Source organism: Equus przewalskii, chromosome 23, assembly GCF_037783145.1.
Source record: "Equus przewalskii isolate Varuska chromosome 23, EquPr2, whole genome shotgun sequence".
In the NCBI taxonomy this organism is placed as follows: domain Eukaryota; kingdom Metazoa; phylum Chordata; class Mammalia; order Perissodactyla; family Equidae; genus Equus; species Equus przewalskii.
The window spans coordinates 14,063,218-14,085,905 of NC_091853.1; the positions used below are offsets into that span (position 1 = coordinate 14,063,218).

Here is a 22,688-nt window from a genome sequence, read left to right on the forward strand (position 1 = left end):
ACAAGTGTTGACAAGGATGTGGAGAAACTGGAGCTCTCATACATTGCTGGTGGAAACGTAAAAAGGGGCAGCCTCTTTGAAAAACCATAAGCAGTTCCTCAAAAGTTTAAACACAGAGTTACCATATGACCCAGCAATTCTACTCCCAAGTATATACCCAAGAGAAATGAAAATACATGTTACATGTCCGTGTTCAAGAATGTTCACAGGTGCTTTATTCACAGTAGCCAAAAACTGAAGGAAAAAAGAAAACTAAAAATTAAATGTCCATCAGCAGGAGAATGGATAAACTGTGGTATACGTACACAGTGAAATGTTACATAGCAATTAAAAGAAAGGAACAAACGATATATGTAACAACATGGATGACTCTCACAAATGTCACATTGAGGAATAATAAGCCTGACCTAAAAGAATATATATTATATGATTCCAAATATTTGAAATTCAAGAAGAGGTAGAACAAATCAAAGGTGATAGAAGTCAAAATAACAGTTACTTCAGAGTGGGAGTGGGAGGACTGATATTGACAGGAGGTAGGTTAAGGAAACAAACCTTCTAGTGGTTCTGGAAATATCTGAACTTGACAGGTGGTATTTGCACAGGAATGTATGTATGTGTGTGTGTGTATTTACTCTCTCTCTCTCTCAAATGCATTAAGTTGTATCCTTAAGATTTTTGTACTATACATACCTCACTGAATGTATTTTATATCCCAATTATTTTAATTAATGAAGGAAAACTACTCTATGTACAATACTGTACCAACTATTTTTAAAAATGTTATGTACACGTAATTAGAGAAAATAAAGATGAGAACAAAATGTACTCAGATTTTACAGTAGAGAAGTTAAGGATTTGGGCTTTGAAGTCAGAATGACATGTTCAAATCTAGACTTTGTCACTTAAATGCAGATAATAATAAATCTACATTATAGGATTGATATGATGACTGAAAGAGACAACACACATAAAATGCTTGGTACATAGTAAATACTAAAAAACTTTTATATCCTACCTCTCCACACACATGTAATAGAATTACACATGCTTTTAATTACTCCTTTATACTTTTCTCACCTTTTTCCTGCGATGATGGAGACCTCTGAGTTAAAATCTACAGAGTGGAATTCATCCTATGACAGTGCAGCCATGGGAGAGCTCTGACCAGGCCGACGACATAACAAGCAGCAATGTGGGGAAGACTCTGCCGGCAGCAGCGTGCTTGGTGGCCTTGGGCAGGAGGGGCAGACTTGGCCTGGCCGGCAGCAGGACAGCCTTGAGGTAGAGGGGTTATTGTTGTCATTTCAAGCCTCCCAACACCCTGGAGAAATCTACAATTGTCATTATTCCCATTCTTTTTTTTTGAGGAAGACTGCCCTGAGCTAACGTCTGCCACGAATCCTCCTCGTTTTGCTGAGGAAGACTGGCCCTGAGCTAACAGCCGTGCCCATCTTCCTCTATTTTATATGTGGGACGCCTGCCACAGCATGGCTTGACAAGTGGTGCCATGTCCATACCCGGGATCTGAACCTGCGAACCCCAGGCTGCCGAAATGGAATGTGCAAACATAACTGCCGCACCACCAGGCTGGCCCCCTTTTTAAAAAAAAAATATTTTCTATTTATTTCATAAAACTGTATATGTATATAGAATTTCTTTTTCTTTCAGATTCATTTATTTATTATTTCATTCCACAAGCACTGTTTTGTTATTGAGGTATAACTGACATATTATATTAGTTTCAGGTGTACAACATAATGATTCTATATTTGCATATATTGCGAAATGATCACCACACTAAGTCTAGCCAACATCTCATGTTTTCCCATGTTTCTGAAATCTTTTACAACACAGATATTCACCAAGGTATTCACTGAGCGGGCATGTTGCTCCATGCCATTATATAAACCACAGGTTTACGTAATTCATAAATCACCAAGTCCTGAAACATCAGTACCGCTCAAAGACAACATTCTCCTTTTGAACTGCTTAACATTCAGTACAGGGCGCAGACACCTAACACCACAGATGCTCCTACTCCCCCCTCACCCTGTTTATTTCCTTAATGTTACTTTACAAATAAATCTGAGAAAATCTAGCAATAAATCTTCAGCATTCAAATACTTTTAAATGTGCTTTTGGGGATACTTTTAATCTTTCTCCAGGGCTTGAAAGATCAAAAGGGTCTGTGGGGTGTCTGTGTGTGTATTTAACCCATATTCTAATTTCAAATGTGGTTAAGAATCTAACTCCCAGAGTTGAACTAAAAATCAATACCAAGCAGTGCAAGAGACAAAACTGTGTCCACAATACAGCCAGATAACAAATGAAATCTATAAAGGATCTTCCTTAGAAACAAAATAAAAAGTTCCAATTCCATCAGAGTCACAGAAGGTAGAAACTGCATTGCAACAGAAGTATACATGAGATATACTGAAGGGTAAAAATGACAGGAAAACGCAGAGTGGACTTTGACATATCTCTAATTACTACTTTGTTTCAGGCTAATGGTAAAAATTAGTCTTCAGATAGCTGATAACATCAGCTTGTCTCTGCTGGGTTAGTACCAAGATCTGTGGCCAAGCAAATACTTCTAACAAAATTGATTTTCTTTTTGGCAACCAATAGGCCAGTCAATAATAATGTTGTTTAAGGAAGATTGAGTCATGAGGGAGAGGAACCTTTCCTTCCATTTATTATGTTTGTATTGTCTATATTTGAAAAGAGTTTTCAATAATGAAATCAAAGAAGAAATTACAAGGGGATAGCTATTCTGAGAGCTAATCTCCAGAAGCCCTCTGACTTGGAAGCATGCTAGCAACCCAACCCAACAAAGCCAAAAGCCTTCCCTTAAGCTGGATCATCCAGATTGGGATCGCCAATACCAAAGGACAATCGAGGCGAGGGGCAGTATTGTGGTCATGTGAGCACAAAAAGGGCAAGAAAAACACTGGCCAGGCATACAGTCCCAAGTGATCCATCCCAAAATCCTACACAGAAGTTTGACTTTGCATTAAAGCTGGTATTCAGCCAAGAGTGTTCTATAAAGCCACATAAGGCAGTTTCTGGATTGTCTTACATTACCGAAACAAATAGAATACAAGAAACCCATAGGCAAAAACCTCAGGCTATGCCTAACTTGGGGACATTTCCCTCCAAAATACCCCCTAACAATCCAAACCAAATGAAAGGCACAAGTCACCAATAGTTTGTTGTTTCTGTTTTTGTTTTTTAACTTAGTGATGGTGGTGGTGGTGATTGGGGGAAGCAAGGGTTGGAAAGATGATTTCAAAGTTCACACAGAAAAATAAACAGCAAAAGTAACAGGAAAAATTCTGAGTAAACAGTGAAGGAACCTATCCTACCAGATATTAAAACATATTTTGAAGCAACAGTATTTAAAACAGCATAGTACAAGTACATGAACAGAAAAATAGAGCAATGGAATAGAACAGCAATAGAAGTACACAGGGGAAGTGAGAATATGAAAAAGAAGACACTTCAAATCAGTAGAGACAAGATTATTCAACAAACATTACTGAACAACTGGTTAATCATGTAGACAAAAATAAAGTTGGCAGATCCAGACAAAAATAAAATACCTATTACATACATGTGTCACAAATTAATTCCAGACAGATCAAATAAACCATGAAATGAAGAAAGTAGTAGAAGAAAACAGGGGAAAAGTTTTAATAATTATATCACAAAGAAAGTGCTAATTTTCCTTAATATATAAAAAGTTCCTATAAATTAAGAAGAAAAATACCATCAATCCAATGGGAAATTGGGCAAAAGATATGAACATATGGTTCACAGAAAATAACATATAAACGGTTCTTAGTTACATGAAAGGATGCTCAATATCATTCTTAACAAGAGAAATGCAAATTAAAAATATGATATACCGTTTCTCATTCATCAAACAGGCAGGGAACAAAAAGTGCTATAACAAACTATTTTGGTAAGGGTGGAAAAATAGGAATTCTCTCATACATTGCTGGAGGAAGTATAAATTGGTACAGTCCATTTATATGGTATTAGTTAGATAAATTATGATACATCTCTATAAAAGAATATTATGCAGCCATTAAAAAAGATAAGGCAGCAGTATCTGTACTGATACAGAACAATCTCCAAGATAAAGAAAGCAAGTTATAGAATACCATGTGTAGTTTGCATCATATTGCTATTGGATAGGCTTGCATAAACATAATATATCCTGAAAGGACATACATAAAACTGGTAATAGGTACTGCCTCTGGAAAAGAAAATTGAGTGGCTGAGAAACAAGGATGGGAGAAAGAGTTTTAAAATATTAGTCTTTTGCATTTTTGGAGGTTTTTTCTCCTTTATATATAAACTAACTACTCAAAAAAAAAATCAGTGAAATATATATATTTCAAGGCAAGCTTGTGGCCTAAGGCTATGATTTGACCTATGACTCAAAGCTAGGGAACTGGCCCAAGAAGAATGCAGACATGTCTAACAGGGAAGAAAGTATTTCTTCTGATAAAACAACAAGAATACACAAAAGGTTCTGGTAAATGCTTAGGTCCTTTCTGGTTCTCATGTTCTATTTTTCTAATTTTTTGTCAACTTCTTTACAAGTTAATATTACTTTATTCAATAATTACTGAGCACCTACTATATTCAGATATGTGAGACACTGGTGATACAACCAAACTCTGGTACCTCTATATGGTAGTGCTGAGGACACAGGCATGTACATAGCCAATCAGAACACAAGGTGATCAGACTGCAACGATTCCTTGATGGGCTTAAGAACAGACAACTATAAAAGATAGGGGGGTGCCCACCTGGTTAGAGTGAAGGACGGCTTCTGGAGGAAACAACGTGTAAGCTGAGGCCTAGGAGGGCGAATGAAGGAGAAAGAAAATAGTATACACGAAGGCCAAGAAGTGAGCAGCATGTCCAGTTCTTCAGAACTAGTGGAGCTTAGCGTACCAGGGGTGGGGCATACACAGGAGAGTGCTAAGAAGTAAGAGGAGAGGCCAGCAAGGCCCAAATTGTGAAAGGCTTTAGCGGGCAAACTAAATTCAGATTTTATCTTAGAAAAATAAAAGTAAACAAGACAAGATTTGCAAATTAGCGTTACAGAAAGACTCTCCAGGTGAAAAGTGAAAAATAAATTGAAGGATGTCAAGATTAGAAGCAGAGATATATTTCAGAGCTGCTGAAATAATTTAAGAAGCTTGAACCAGTGAACTGGCAATGCTGAAATAGAGAAGTGGACAGATTTAAGATATACTTTGGAGACAGAACCTATAAGACTTGAATGGGTGTGAAAGTGAGAGAAGAATCAAAGATGACTCCAGGAAAACTGGTTAGATAATGGTGCCAAATACAGTGGGAGTAGTTCTTGAGAGATGGTAGGTTCAGTGTTAGATACTGTGAGTCAAATGTCTGAGGCATATCCAAGAAGAGATAAACATTTCTGGTACTACTGGCTGAGATCTGGGTTGGTGATAAAGATTTATTCTATTTTCTCTGTGAAATAGGAGATAATCTGAGAATAAGAAAGACCATTAGATGTGCGAGGCAAAACTAAAGATGGATACCATGACTTATGATAATATCAGGGTTGTGTGATTTTTTTTTTTTCTAGCATTGCCCAGAGCCCAGGTGTAGATGTATAGAAGGCAGGCAACTGGATTAATCAGAATTAGAGCTTTGCCAAGTGGCCACAACAGCTGAAAAACAGGGAATGGGAATGAGGATGAGCATAATAGCATGAGAGCGGATGAAATGAGCTGAAATGGGAGAAGGTAGATCTGTCAAGGCACTAGGGATTTTCATAAGGTCAAATAAGAAATTTAGAATGAAATGAATTGGAGAGTGTAGTTACAACTGAAAAATTAACTCTAAGTGAGTCAAAGATCTAAACATAACATAAGAGTTAAGATTACAAAATTCTTAAAGAAAAGCTTTATAACATTGAAAAAGAGGGGAAAACCTTCATAACATTGAATTTAGCAATGATTTCTTGGATATGACACCAAAAGCATGGCAACAAAAGAAAAAAAGATAAGCTGGACTTCATCAAAATTTAAAACTGTTGTGCATCAAAGGATACTTCAACAGAGTGAAAGACGATGCACAGAATGGGAGAAAATATTTGCAAATCATATTTCTGATAAGGGACTGATATCCAGAATATATAAAGAATTCCTACAACTTAACAACAGAAAAACAAACCACCCAGCTGAAAAATGGGGAAGGGACATAAATAGAAATTTCACAAAGAAGATACACAAATGGCCAACAATCACATGAAAAGATGTTTAACATCACTAATCATTAGGGAAATGCAAATCAAAACCACAATGAGATACGACTTCATACCCATTAGGACGGCCATTATCAGAAACACAGAAAATAACAAGTGTTGGTAAGGATGTGGAGAAATTGTAACACTTGTGCATTGCTGATGGGAACATAAAATGGTGCACTCACTGTGGAAATTAGTACAGTGATTCCTCAACATATGAAACAATTACCACATGATCCAGCAATTTTACTTCTGGGAATATACTCAAAAGAAGTGAAGGCAAAGACGCAAACAGACATTTGTTAGCCATGTTCATAGCAGTATTAATCACAATAGCCAAAAGGTGAAAGCAACCTAAGTGTCCACAGACGGATATTTGCATAAGCAAATGTATATGTGGTATACATATACCATGCAATATTATTTAGTTTTAAAAAGCAAGGAAATTCTGACACATGCGACAACATGGATGAACCTTGAAAACATTAAGCTAAGTAAAATAAGCCAATCACAAGAGAACAAACACTGTACAATGCTACCTATATGAGGTATCTAGAGAAGTCAAATTCATGTGGATAGAAAGTAGAATGGTGGTTGCCAGGGGCTGGGGAAATGGAAAGATGGGAAGTTAGTGTTTAATGAGTACAATTTCATTTGGGGATGATGAAAAAGTTCTGGAGATGAATGGTGGTGATGGTTGAACAATGTAAATGTACTTAATGACACAGAACTGTACATCTAAAACTTACCATTTTAACTATTTTTATGTTATATATATTTTGCTACAAAGAAAACATAGGGGTAAATCTTAATGACCTTGGATTTGGCAACGGTTTCTTAGGTATGACACCAAAAGCACAATCAATATAAGAAAAAACAAATAGACTAGACTTCACCAAAATTAAAAACTTTCATGCATCAAAGGACACTATCAAGAAGGTGAAAAGATAAACCACAGAAAGGGAGAAGATATTTGTAAATCATATATCTGACAAAGGTCTAGTATCCAGAATACATAAAGAACTCTTACATCTTAACAACAAAAAGATAAATAACTCAATTTAAAAACGGGCGAAAGACCTGCGCAGACATTTCTCCAAAGAAGACTGCCAAGAAGTACATGAAAAGATATCAACATCCTTAGTTATTAGGGATATGCAAATAAAAATCAAACCATGATAAGATATCACTTCGTGCCCATTAGGATGGCTATTAAAAAGGAAAATAAGTATTGGTGAAGAAGTGGAGAAATTCCCTCATGTATTGCCGGTGGGAATGTAATATGGTGTAATTCATTTGGAAAACAGTTTGGAGGTTCTTAAAAAAGTCAAACATGAAATTACCACGTAACTCAGAAATTCTACTCCTAGGTACAGAACCAAAAGAAGTGAAAACAAGTGTTTAAGCAAAAACATGTACACGGATTGTTCACAGCAATTCTTCACAATTGCCAGAAGGTGGAAATAAGCCAAGTGCCCATCAGCTGATGAACTGATAAACAAAAGGCCATATATCCGCACAATGGAATATTATTTACTCACAGACACGAGGGCCACATATTTTATGATTCTATTTATATGAAATATCCAGAATAGGCAAATCCATCAAAACAGACAGCAGACTGGTTGTTACCAACGTCTGGGGTGAGGGGGAAATAGGGAGTGACTGCTTAATGGGTACAAGCTTTCCTTTTGGGGTGATGAAAATGTTGTGAAACAAGACAGCAGTGATGGCCATACAACACTGTTAATAAAGCGGTTAATACGGTGAATTTTGGGTTATGTGGATTTTACCTCCATTTTTCTCAAAAAGCTCCCTCTTCATCATCACTCTTACCTGACAGTTAATATCAGCTCTATATTGTAGCAACACTGTGACTAGCTCCTTATGCCCTCGGTCACACGCCCAATGGAGTAGAGCTCTGCCCTAAAAACACAGAAAAAGATAAATGAATTTCTTAAGCCAGTTGTGGGGCCATATAAAAGATAAAATGTTTTAAGAAAGAGAAAGTAATATATAAAACTGTAGGTTAATTATTCTAAGCATGACTGATATAAAATGCTCAGGGAAGAGCAGTAGACTTTTTGAAATCAATTGGAAATCCTGAGTTCTACTTCTGGAATCCATTATGGACTAGCCCAATGACTTATTTCAGCCCTATCGGTTTCCTCACCCATAGAGCCGAGATAAGGGTAATACTAACAACAATAATACCAATAACTTTGGTTGAATGAATGAGTTATAAGATAATGCTTTGTAAGTGTTAAGTACTTTATGAATGTAACAGATAGTTTTCTTAAATTATTATGTTTACTTCTGGTGAAAGAAATCTTAGGGATGAAAAAATAAGTACTTAAATCTAGGTAGAAATCATACTCTAAATGTAATATATCTAAATTTACTCAAGTTTATTCCTTAAAACGTAAGAAAATTTAATCAGTTTGAAGCTAAGCATTTCTGTTTAATACCCCAAATTTACACTGTGAAATATCTCAAAAACACTAGTACAGTCTACTAGCGTCTATCTTCAAACGCTGACTGTGAAAGCCACTTGTAAATCAGAACAGATGATTAACTGTTAGGAGACAAAGTACTAAACGTGAAAACGTGAGGCCTACTTGGTCCAAAGAATAAACAAAACTCCCAAAGCGAAGGGCTTTTCTGAAGAAATGAGTGATGTAGGGCTTAACACCACTTTTTGAGGGTGGTGGCGATGTTGTCATTTTTAAAGAATGGAATGTTTTTCCACTTTAAGTTGAAATCCCTGCTTTATGTCACTTTAGAAAAGATTTAAGTAGAAATAAGCTGGGACAAAGATGGCTTTAAAGTAAAAAAACACCTTTCAAGAAAGCTTTTCTAAACCCACTTACACTCTTTATCTTTCAGACTGTCTTCACACACCTATTAGTTCAACTAATTAAAGCAGGATCTATTCTTGAAGCAAACAAAAAAACCCAAAGTAAGACAATTTCTTCCCTACAATGTGTCTTTTTCTTTCATTTGTTCAATTTATTTTTATTTACCTGTGAATATATTTTCCAATATGCTTACACAAAATCCAAAGAAGAAAGGAAACAGAAAATTCAAAAACGTGGGCAAATCATTCACAACTCATCATCGTAGCAAAAGCATTTTGTTCAGGGTCCACTAGGAATTTTTGAAAATGGACACAATTCTAAAAGCCAAGTAAAAAATGTACAGAGAGCAGTTTTACCTATGTTACAATTTCTGTAGCTCTAATGTGTGCTAACCTGCTGTTACTACGGCACTAATTCCAAAAAGCTCCATATGAATAGGAGATATTTTAATAAGACTCTCAGAACAATTACCAATGTATAAAATATTCTATAGTTCAATGTAACCGTTTTACAGCTTTTATATTAAAAGAATCAGATAAAATTTCAAAGTCTCTACCATTTTTAGTTCTAATTTTAAATGTGCATTTTATGGCTAAGATAAGCTATTAACAAGAATTACTACAGAGTTAAAATGATGTGTGATATACTTACACAAGGCACATACCAGAACCACCTAATAGTTAAGTAAGAAAACATAATATTAACATATCTACACAAGATGTACAGATAATTTCTACTTCTCAACCAGGTTCCTGTTTAACCCAATAGGGTGCCATCAACTAATGCTAAAGTATAAATCCTTAGCTGTTTCGATGGGAAAGCAGACAAGCAACACATTTTACTGTTAATGGGAGTTATATTTTAAATTTCCCATATGTGGTGCCAAAAATTTACTTTAGGGGAAACACCTATGACTGGACCTCAGCAGAGATTTTCACTTGGGATATATTTTCCTGAAGGGTGGCACCACAGAGCAATGTTAAAGAGGATGAGGTGCTCTCAGACATTTACACTACGCTTTTTAACAGGTTTTTTGACCTGCGATGTAATTAATTTTTGTAACACATTATTTTAATGGTACACTAATTAACCTTGAATTAGAATGATTTTTCTGACAATGACTTTCCATGGAAGCACTGAAGATATCTACATTAAGACCATCAAATGATTAATATTTTTATACAGTATTAAGAAGCTCAAAAACAAGAGCAGGATGAAACATACTGGTAAATAAGCATAGATAAAATAAACCAGGCTTTGGAATTTTTGCCTTCAAACTGTTCTATATTTAAATGAACAAAGACCAGTACAACTAGGTGTCTGAATGTCCTAACTCTTTACCTCTTCAAATTATAAGGTTCCCGTAAACATGCTCTAATTTAAGATGAATTATTAGTTCAAGTAATAACATAACTAGTAAATTGCAGAGATGGTATCCTCATACCCATTTACGACAAAACCAGGAAATAAATACCTGTGGTTTCTTTCCTTTCTTTTTGTTAACCACAAACATAGCTGTACCAATACAATGCAATTATTAAATTATTTTAGATACAGGATTCCATAATCTCTCCTTCAGAAGGAAAACCAGGAATTAGGTGCATGTTAAAGTTACATTTGCTTAAAGACTTTATCCAAATTTAGGAATTATTTCACTATTTTTATAAATAATTGTTTTAACTCCTACGAATGATATAATCTCTTACAAATTTTCAAGTTAAATTTATTTTTACTGCTACTACAAAAGCTGACAATTCTTTGTTTGTCTGTTTCTAGTTTTAACAACTCTTCTGAAAAAATACCCCAGAAGTAGTCAGGAGAGAAGAGGGGAAAGCCATTAATAAAAGGAATCTTTGTTAGGCCATGAGAAGACCACAAGCACTGTTTGGAGAACTCTGGATAAATTCCGGAATTCAAATACAGTAAAACACCGGGGGGTAAAAAAGAGTTCTCATCTATTAACCAAGGGTGCACATACTGTCCCCTCAGACAGATGAATGACTCTAAAGTGCTTCGAAAGTGCAGGCTGGCAGCAAACCTATTAAGTGGTATTACTTTCACACCTTCTGGAAAATACAAAGTGGGTCTTAATATTTTAAATGCTTCTTTGATATCCTAAGTTACTTGTCCTTAACCATTTCGAATTTTTTTAAAGTTACATTTTCTCCTGGATATTACAAATTAAATGAAAAGAGACTGTATTTTTTTAAAATGAGTCTTGATGTTCTTATGGTATTTTGAGAACAGATACAAAGCTCATACACCATACATACAGAAGACAAAAATATGGCAAAGATGGTATGTTTAAATTTTTAAGAGTTGTCACTTGGCCATTCTATTAAAGATGATATGGTAAAGCACTGTCTAATTAACACATGAAACTGCAGACAGGTTGACTTGAATTTCTCTCTGCAAAAAAACTGGTTTCAACTTACAACTGTAGTAGAGATTGACATCAGCTACCAATACCCTGTAAGGTCTCCATCCCCTCTCTCCTATCCCTATGTCCTACCCTTTGCCGCTGTGCTGCTGTAGCAGCTGGCTACAGCGAGAACTCCCCACCTGCGACCACCAGAAACTACACAATGCCTCCTATTTCCACCTCTCTCTCAATAGTGAACTAACAATGTTTCAAAAACTTAAGGACAGGAGTAGGACTGGGAGGCAGTTTAAGATCTCGAGATACACCTAGCATGGAAGCCAGTGGCTACCTATGGGATAATTTATTTACCAGCATTAAAAGAAAACCACATGCCAATATGCGTGATACACTTTAAAATCACCAACTACTTGATCTCTTTCACTGGCCAAGTTCTAAGGTAAAGAGAAATGGTGTTGCTGAGTTATCAGGGAATTGAGAAGGATTTTAAACATACTACTTTTAAAAATCCCTTCATGTGGGGGCCGGCCCTGTGGCCTAGAGGTTAAGTTTGGCGAACTCCACAGGTTTGGATCCTGGGTGTGGACCTACAGCACTCCTCAGCCATCCCGTGGCAGCAACCCACATGAAAACTAGAGGAAGACTGGTACAGACGGTAGCTCAGGGAAAATCTTCCTCAGCAAAAAAAATCTCTTCACAAGTACTTACTAAGCCATAATGTTAGTGCCTTAAAGGTGAAGGAATAAGCAAGGGAAACACTACTCCATCCTGCATAAAATAATAACAACAGCATTAATAATAAGTTGCCATGAAAACAGCCCAGAAGTCCATCATAAGACAATGGATAAATAAATGACATACTTATCTTAAAAGAAAAACCAAACCAATACTGAATTTTAGTTGATGTGCATGCTGAAGCATTTAGAAGGAAGTGTATTATCTGCAAAATACTCTGAAATGCATCAAAAATAAGACAGATCGATGGATGGATAGAGATGGATAGTGATAAAGAAAGCATAGTAAAATATTAGTGGTAGAATCTAGGTGATAGGATATAGATGTCCACTGCAAAATTCTTTCAACTTTTCCATTATGCTTAAAATTTTTCAAGTATTGAAAAAAATCAAACAAAAATTTGTACACCCATGTTCATAGCAACATTATTCACAATAACCAAAATATGAAAGCAACCCAAGCGTCCATAGACGGATATTTGGATAAACAAAATGCAGTATACTCACGTAATAGAATATTCTTCAGTTTTAAAAAGAAAGGAAACTCTGGAACATGCTATAACATGGATGAACCTTGAAGACATTATGCTAAGTGAAATAAACCAGTCACAAAAGGACAAATATTGTATAATTCCATTTATATGAGATATCTAGAGTAGCCAGATTCATGGAGACAGAAAGTACAACAGTGGCCACCAGGGGCTGGGGGAAGGTGGGAATGCGGAGTTAGTGCTTAATGAGGACAGAGTTTCGTTCTGGGAAGATGAAAAAGTTCTGGAGATGAATAGTGGTGATGTTTGCACAACAATGCAAATATATTCAGTGCTACAGAACTATACATTTAAAAATGGTAAAAATCATAAATTTTATGTTATGTATATTTTACCACAATAAAAAACAAACAAAAAATAGTTGCCAGAGCTCATAAGATTTCAACTACTTTCACTATTTTCTGATTTTGTATTAAATATGAGTTTCTGATGTAAAGTATTACCATAGGCTTGATTTTTAAACAGTGCTGACTGTATTAAAGCAAATGAGCACAATTTGACAATTTAGAATGCATTTCTCAATTATTAATGTGAATGAACAAAGTTCTTTCAAATTAATAGTATAGTCAGCTACACAACCAAAATAAAATACACTCAAACAGAGAAAGTTAAAGAGGATGGATTTTTTTTCCTTTCTCAAATCTTAAATAAAAGCATAAATTTAGCCTCAGTATATTGATTCTGCCTCTTAAACCTTCTGATTCTTTGTTAGGTTAATACTCAGTTTCGCCACATTTTACAGCAGTTTCTCAAGCCAAAAGCATGTAAATTCTATTCTGACATGAGCCACAGATTTAAAACAAGGCAAGAAGGGAAAGGAATGGAGTCAAGAGAAAGGTGATCTCCTTCAAAGCATTTGAAAAAAATCAATAAACATACGGAAAATGGTATAACAATTATACCTTCAAAAGGACAGAAATGAAAGAACTAAAGAAGCAGCTCAATTAAAGAGGAATTTGAGAGTCATACGATAAGAACCTATGAAAAACCAATGAACTGTTTAAAGGCTTTTGGGGGAACTGATGACAGAGAGCTGCTTCTTCAAATATTATTACACTGCTACATTTGTTCTAAAGTTTAAATTAATGGAAAGATTTAAAAGACTTTAAATACGGTACCATCAATAAGCATGTATTTAGTGTCTACTGTATATGTCACTCATCTGAGAAATAATGTGTCTGACAAGAATAATGCAGCCATAATTTATATCTGATCATTGATAAGAAATGTTCCGCTCATATCTTAAATATATCTTACAAATTATTTAAATCATTCTTTACTCTTAAAGGACATTTTCTTGGAAAAACTGTAAATATTTGGCCCGTGTGAAGAGCTTTTTAAATATGGCTCAAAGAAAAACTGAACCACCACTTAAAAAATTAATAGGCTTTGAGATCTTCTCCTTCACATTTCTCTTCATATTATCTACCTCAATTTGCAAACGTTTCTGCAAATGGCTAAAATATAATAAAAGTTGTAATTTAAATAAAAAATGAGTACATATAACACCATAATGCTATAAGCTTGGACCTTGAAACATCTGAAATACAGTTTCCTGAATAGTGAGTATAACTACAAAACTTTTTTATATTGTGTGAAATACAGACAATATCCTAATTACTACATCAGTAGGAAACACCAAGTAATTTTTTAAAATTAGAAATACATGCCTTACTATATTAGTAGTAATTACAACTTGAATAAATAAAAAATATATGCCAGGAACTATACTTATGCATAATAAAATAACTTCATTATGAAATATAAGTATTTTATTTAAAAGACACTTTATATATAATCATGTGCTATGATAGTTACAGATACAAATACATGCACTTCAGGCAATATAATAATTCTGTTTATTTCAATATGTGGGAATACAAATGTGGCTTATCATTTTATGACTATAATTAAATTTCTTTATATGCTCATAGCAAATTTTAAGTGCAATAAATGTAAATTTTAATCATCTAAGGGCAAGACAGAAATTGGATTGAAACTGCTGGATGAACATTTAAAGAAAGTCCTAGATGATCCCAAAGAATAGTAGGCAATCAGTAGTGAAACATCTGAAGTTCAAATATCAGACAGATAAACACAAATAAGAACTGGATGTCCTTTCAAAACTGGAATTGCTACTCAACTCATTATAGTAGGGAAATGTCTTTCTTCTGATAAAAGGTTAAAAGTATTTAGCTAGAAACTTAATTTTGAGGTTATATACTTTTAGTCCATCATCAAGGTTTACCAAGTTGTTGTTTTATTTGCTAGAACTTTAAATGTCATGAAGCAGTACCATTTATTTTACTTAGGATGTTAAGTTTGATTCTAATTTTAAGCTCCCATCTCCCTCAAGTTCTTAAATTAATTCGCACAAATATTAATAAAAGGGCTTGCTATCAGTATTCAAAGCCCAGCCTGAGTTGTCATGGCTGAGAGGACAGAAATCTGCTTGGAGCAATGAGAGAACCCAACTGAATTCTTGGCGTCTCAGTCTATGAATGTGTAAACACTTCATCTGCTCATGGAAACACCGTGTTGCGGCAGGCTGGGGGTACAGGTAGCTGCCTGGGTAACAAACGGGAAGACCTGGGAAGCTGTACTACATCAAAGCAACAGATGACAGAAGCGGCACGTTTTAAAAGGGTTCCTTTTATTTTTCACCAAAAAAATGTGGTATTTAGTGTAAGCTATTCGTGTTCTGACCTTTACTTTATCCCTATCGCTGCTGTCCAACGGTCTCTGCGAAGGTCACGTGTGGATCTCACTTTCAGTACTGTTTTATAAAAGAAATTGCCGCAAATCAGAGCATAACACTAGCAGAGCCAACTGGAAATTTCTTATCCTTCTTAAATCCAGTGGTGAAAAGAACACTCTTTCAGACATGCATTTCCACCTAGTAGTTGTCTGTATTTGAACAAATAATATGAACTAGTTCCTGCTTGTAAAATGAAGACAACATCGACCTCAGAGGGTTGTTGTGAAGATAATATGGTAATAAGTGAAAGTACTCTGTAAACTATAACACACACAATATAAAGCATTATTATTTGAAAGACGGAAAATTCTAATAGGGATCATAAAGTACATACATAATACTTTCCAGTGAAAAAGTGACCTTGAAAAGTTAACTGGGCTTCCAGTTCCAGTGTAAGGAGCTTAGAAGTTGTCACTCCATCTAAACAACCAGCAGAAAGCTGACAGACTGAAAAATCAACTGTTCTTCTTGGGTTCATAAAGGAGGGGAGGAGACAGGGCCACGACTGCCCCACGACTAGAGTGACAGGGGAACTTGACTTCCCAGAGAAGAGCCTCACAGGGGGAGCCACCGGAACCAGAGCCAGGTAGGAAAACCCGACTGTAATTGACAAGCTGCTGGAGGCTCAGTGGCGACAATGCTGAGAGCTAAAGGCTCCAGGAGGATCTGGTGGTAGGGTGGACTCCTTAACATTGGAAGATTTACCTCCAGGAGCTTGACCAGGTTCCCACAGTAAACATCAGAAAAAAATCTCCTTGGGCTTCTGGTAGATGGAGGGGGAAATGAACCATTTTGAAATACAGTCGTGCTTTGCTTAAAGACAGGGATACATTATGAGAAATGCATTGTTAGGCAATTTTGTGAGTACGGGAACATCACAAAGTATACTTACACAAACCTAGATGGTATAGCCTACTACCCACCTAGGCTATATGGTACTAATCTTATGGGATCACCATTGTATACGCAGTCTGTCCTTGACCAAAACATGGTTACGTGGTGTCATGACTGTGTTCCAGAACGCTTGGTTCTTCTTAACAGGGCCTGCCCTCATGGCAAAACTAGTTCACCAGTGCTTAACCTGCTGGGGTGTTATCAGAGCCTAATAAAGGGCTTATTAGCAGACTGAACATGGGTGAGGAAAGAATCTCTGAGCTAGAAGATGTATCAATAGAATCGTCGAAAACTGAAAAGCAAAGAGAACAGAGACTGAGAAAAATAGAACAGTATCTCTAAGAAGTGTGGGACAATTACAAAAGGCATAATATACACAGAATGGGAATACCAGAAGGAAAAGAAAGGAGAAAGGAATAGAAGAAACACCTGAAACGATGACTAAATTTCCCCAAATTCATGCTAGACACCAAGCCACAGACCAGGAAGCTCAGAGAACACCAAGCAAGATAAATGCCAAAAAAACTACACCTAGGCATATCATTTTCAAATTACAGAAAATCAAAAATAAGGAAAATTCCTGAAAGAAGCCAGAGAAAAAAAATCTTACTTATAGAGTAACAAACATAAGAATTATATCAGATTTCTCCTCAGAAATCATGCAACCAAGAAGAGAGTGGAGTGAAATATTTAAAGTGTTGAGGAAAAAAACCCCACCAACACAGACTTCTGTATCCTGAGAAATTATCCTTCAAAGGTGAAGAAATAAAGACTTTCTCAGACAAACAAAAATTGAGGAAATTTGTTGCTGGTAGACCCACTTTGCAAGAAATGTTAAAAGAAGTCCTCTAGAGAGAAGGAAAATAATATAGGTCAGGAAGTTGGATCTACATAAAGAAAGGAAGAGTACTGAAGAAGAAATAAGTGAAAGTAAAATAAAAACTTTAAATTTTCTTATTTTTCACTGATCTACAGGTAACAGTTTGTTCAAAATAACAGCAACATTTGATTATATGCTTATGTATCTATCTTATGTATACATAGATATGTATACATACACTTTATATATGCTTATATAGAAGTGAAAAGAGTGACAGAAATGATACAATGGACAGGAGGGAGGAAGTAGAATTATTTTGTTATCATTAAGGAACACTACTTGTGAAATGGTATCATGTTATTTGAAAGTGGACTTGGATTAGTCATAAACGTATATTGCAAACTCTAGGGCAAACACTAAAAAAGGTTAAAAAAAAGGCTAAGAAATGAGAGAAAACAGAATACTATAAAATGCTCAGTTAAAACCACAAAAGGCAGAAAAACAGTCAAGAAAAAACAGGATCAAAGAACAAGGACAACAGACAGAAAACGGTAAGAAATATGCTGGATATTAATTGAACTATTTCAGTATTCCCTTTGAATGTCAATGGTCCATAGGTATCAATTAAAAGATTGCCAGAATGGATCAAAAACACAACCCAACCATATGTAGGCTACAGGAAACCCACTTTAAATATTAAGATACGTATAGATTAAAAGTAAGTGGATGGAGGAAAATATACCAACTAATACAAATAAAAGAAAGCAGGAGTAATCTTATTAATTTCAGTCAGAACAAACTTCAAAGTAAGGAAAGTTATTAAAGATAAAGAAGGGCATTACATAATGATAAAGGTGTCAGTTCTCCAAGAAGACATAACATTTCTTAACACGTATGCAGCTAACAATAGAGCATCGTTCATTGCTGGTGGGAATGCAAAATGGTACAGGCATTTTAGAAAACAGTTTGGTGGTTTCTTATGAAATTAAACATACTCTTACATACAAACATATGATCTTGCAATCACACTCGGATTTTACCCAAAGGAGCTGAAAACCTACGTCCACACAAAAACCTGCATATGGATGTTTATAGCAGCCTGAAATAATCCTCATGTCAAAGAAACACATTTTGGGATGACAAATTTTGTTCCCCTTCAGTATACTCTGATGTTCGCGCAAGGACGAAATCGCCTAATGACGCATTTCTCAGAACATATCTCCATCATCAAGTGACACGCGACTATAAATGTTTTTAGCCACTGAAATTTTGAGTTGTTTTTTGCTACAGCAAAAGCTCACTAATACACACTGTACAATCCATAGCTTAGCAATGAACAATATTTACATAGTCACAAAAATGTAATTATATTATAATCATATTATAATTAACTATATTACATTTTTATTATAATTAATTATACAATACACATTGATTCAATAGAGATTCAATCAGAAATCTGAAACTAAAAGTTGTGATATAACTATGTTAGGAGGGTGGGGAGTGAGTTTGAGGGGAAGATGAGTAAAACAGCCAAATCCTAATATAACAGAAGAAAATAATGTCTAAAGTTGGAAAAATCAAGAGATACAAGTATATTATTTAGAAATACGTCAATAAATTGCAAAAGAAACAACTAAAAGGACTGAAGGTTTTGCCTCAAGGGAGCTAGAATCAAATGTGAGAAGGACACAGGGAGGGAGTACTTTTTTGTTATATGACTAACAGTACTATTTGATTTTCTTGGAACTATCAACATGTATTAATTTTATAAAAATCTTAACTCACAAGCACAAAAATAAAAAACAACGATACAATCAAGGGAAGATCATGCCTGATTTACTAAAAATTTCTGATCCTGAAAAGCAAAAAAAAAAGAACTCTAGTTGGAATCAGAAGACCTGGTTTTATTATTTCACCATCTGGCTTCTACTTTTCTCTAGCTACATCTTTCCTGGCTCTGTCTCTTTTAATACTTAGGGGAGAACAAACAGCATTACTGGTCCCCCCTTACTGTAGAATTATAGTCTTATATTTTCAGTTCCAGATGTCACTGACAAAAAATTACAGGAAAGATGCTGCCTAAAAGCGAGATATGATAATATTAAGGGCTAACCTGTATAGAGAGCTCTCAATTAATACATAAGTTGATTATTTATCTGCTCTACACATTATCTACGATCACTGCATGTCCTCTTCTTAACAGGTGCCACCTTTTGGTCATCTCAATCATCTTTTACTGCATTATCAAAGAATGAGAAAAATGATTAAAAGTAAACTAGTAAATGTTGCTCCTTTTTTAACAATGATAATTCAGGGACAGTTTAAACTCGGTATGTGAATGATTTTACTCACAAAACAAACAAATTAAGTAGTAATATATTTTACAAAATAATTTAGTATAAGATCCCTTTACACAGTGGGCCCACATTTAAATTATTGGATTTACCAAAATTCTGACACAGTTTTCCAGAAAAATATTTACTGAGCAAAGGACAAAACACCTATCTAAGGTACAATGATAGAAGACACTAAAGCTATTTATAAATATTTTTATATTACCTATAGATTTCGCTTATTATGTTAATAGTCCTCCCTTTAATATGAACAAATAGAGTTATGTGCTGCAAGTTTCAGCTAGTAACTTCTACAACAGGGACTGAAATATGAGGAATGCAGACACAAAGTATCTTAACTGGGTTTATTCTGATATACTCTTAACCATATTGTACTTTGAGTTATAGTTCATAGGCCTGCCATGTAGAGGTTAAGTTGGCATAGTCTGCTTCGGCAGCCTGGGGTTCACAGGTTTGGATCCTGGGCGCAGACCTATACATCACTCATCAAGCCACGCTGTGGTGGGTCCACACACAAAATAGAGGAAGACTGCCACAGACGTTAGCTCAGGGTCAATCTTACTCACTGAAAATAAATAAATAAATAGGCAGTACCGTTTAAAAGAAAAAGAAAAGCAAAAAGTATTGGGGCAGAACAAGAAACCACAGGAAAACAATGAACAGGGTGTGTTTTTCATACCTCTTCATCTTTCATATTCACATCCACATTTTTCGATTTGATGACTTTGGTTATATGGTCAATGTTGTTTTCCCTGCAGTAATCAAATATGTTTTTGTCTTCTTCCCTAATTAGAGTAAAAACAGAAAAAGTGTCTTACCAGGTAATATATAAAAGTTACATATTTTTAATACAACCTGTTTGCTGCTTACAAACATTAATGGAATCTGTTTTTATGAAGACTTTTACATGAAAAATAATGGATTTTCGATAAGATAACACATGCAACCTCTGAAAAGACTAAAGCTCTTAGTAACAATGGTAGGGAAGAGATTCATCTGCTTTAACGAGCTACATTAGTCACTAATATACCATCTTGAATAGATTTTCTCAGTGCTTTCTCTCCCCAGTTACCTTTACACACCGGCAGCACACATTTCCTCTGACTCACAATTTTCAATTGTAGCACTGCAGTAAAAAGGTCACTTACTATTGTCTGTGCAGAGGTATCAAAAGATGAGGACACAGCTTACTACTTGTCTCACAGGATAACAGAATGATAAGCTGCTTGCTACCCAAGTGTAAAATAGATATACTAAAGTAATTTTCTTAAGGGTAAGATAATTATAGCATCACAAAATTCAGAAATCCTTCATGAGCTAACAGAAACAAAGACTGGGAACAAAAACTGGGAAGCATACTATGTACCCAGCACTATTCTAAGTGTATCAAGGTACTAATTCATTTACTCTTATCCAACAATTTCGCTTCAGACAAAGAAACAGGTAAGGAGAGATTATATGACCTGCGAAACGGCACTGCATTTATCAAAGGTAGAACAAGAGCTAGGATGCACTCAGATCAACTGGTTTTGTATACAGTACATTTTTCTATCATATCAAGCTACATCTTGACTAATCAGCTGTCATATATACCAGAAGCTAACACAGAAGTTCTTAATATAAGGTCTATGAGTTCTCTAAAATGGTATAGAGAAGTATCTGTGTAAACGCACATGCAGTTTTGAGTGTGTTGTATGTGTGTGTGTTGGAGGGGAGCTTCAATTATATTCTCAAAAGGATGGAGACTCCCAAAAGGATCAGTAATTTGGAATATTAACAATGAAACCATTCTATACGTGAACAAGCATTTTCTGGACAGGCATAAAAGAATGCAACCCGAGTTCCAAAAATTATAACTAGTGTGTTTTATAACGTGTACAAGGCCATAGCTTCCCTTCACCAGAAATTAACGCACCTGGCCCAAGGAGTTAATTCCAGTGAGAGGTAATTAACTTAAAACACACTATGTTGGCATTAACCACCTAAGCTTTCTCTATGCAGCTCATGTATTTAACTGAGCACCTACTATGCAAGGCACTCAGCAAGATTCTATTGACAACAGATAAGAATAAGCAAGAAACGTTGCATTCAATACATGTACAGTATAGTTGAGATGATAAAATCTATCCACCATTAACATCAGGCAAAACTGGATCTTTAAAAAGGCCTGTAAGAGTACAAAGGAGAAACAGCCTGCTTCAAGCTGGAGGAAATGAGGTAGGCTTCCAAGAAGAAATCATGTTTAAAAGGAATATATGGTCTCTTGAAAATGTCCATTTTGCAAAAGAGAAAATGCTTTCCCAGATCACTTATTTGGAAAGAAAACGGAATAGTCTGAGGCCAAAACCCCAGAAAGGAGAAGTCTAACTTTTGAAATTAAAGCTGCATATAATACCACTTTAGCTGTATTTAACTATCATAAAAAACACACTATCCATGAAAAAGTGCATTCAGAATTCCCACTTGGGAATAACAGGGATCCATTTTCCTCCAACCCAATAGCAGAGACCCTTCTAATTCAAGCAGCAGCAACTTCAAGTGTAAGAGAAAGGACTGTGTCATTTTAAATCATAACGAAAAAATATACTATTCACCAATTGTTCTGAATTTGAAAATAATGGGGAGTAGGTGGTGGAGCACAGAAAGACATGTAAGGAGGACTCTTGGGATGTGAGTTATCCACACCCAGTAATATGTAAGGGTTTTTTCATAGGTGAGAGGACCTTCTGAGTGGTTCCTCTTCCTGAATCCCAAATGTGTGTGCATACCTACACCATAAGCTGTAAAAGAGTAAACACAGTTAAAACATTTAAATTTTTAATTTTGCTTAATATATTTTCAATGTTTCTTATACACATTTGTATCAATTATTTTATTTTGGCATGTGAATTTTTTTGAGGGCGGGGGCATTTTTTCATCTGAAAACCTGTTTATCATCTGTAGTTTATTTATCATCACTAAATATGTCAGGCACATAGAGGTATTTATTAAATATTTCAAGGTAGAGTACACAATGTAAATTAAATACCAAAAATAAATTC

The 22,688-nt window shown here is 35.3% G+C and overlaps 1 protein-coding gene across 2 annotated transcripts in view; it reads right to left on the reverse strand.

The window, feature by feature from the left end:
• The window catches only part of ACBD6 (acyl-CoA binding domain containing 6), a 180,937-nt gene that overhangs the window by 90,525 nt on the left and 67,724 nt on the right, over positions 1-22,688 (reverse strand). For both annotated transcript variants that reach the window (XM_070591731.1, XM_070591732.1), the window contains 2 exons: positions 20,327-20,432; positions 8,132-8,221 (listed from right to left, as the gene is read on the reverse strand). In XM_070591731.1, coding sequence (XP_070447832.1) covers positions 8,132-8,221; positions 20,327-20,432 — 196 coding nt within the window. The remainder of the gene's footprint in view (positions 1-8,131; positions 8,222-20,326; positions 20,433-22,688) is intronic.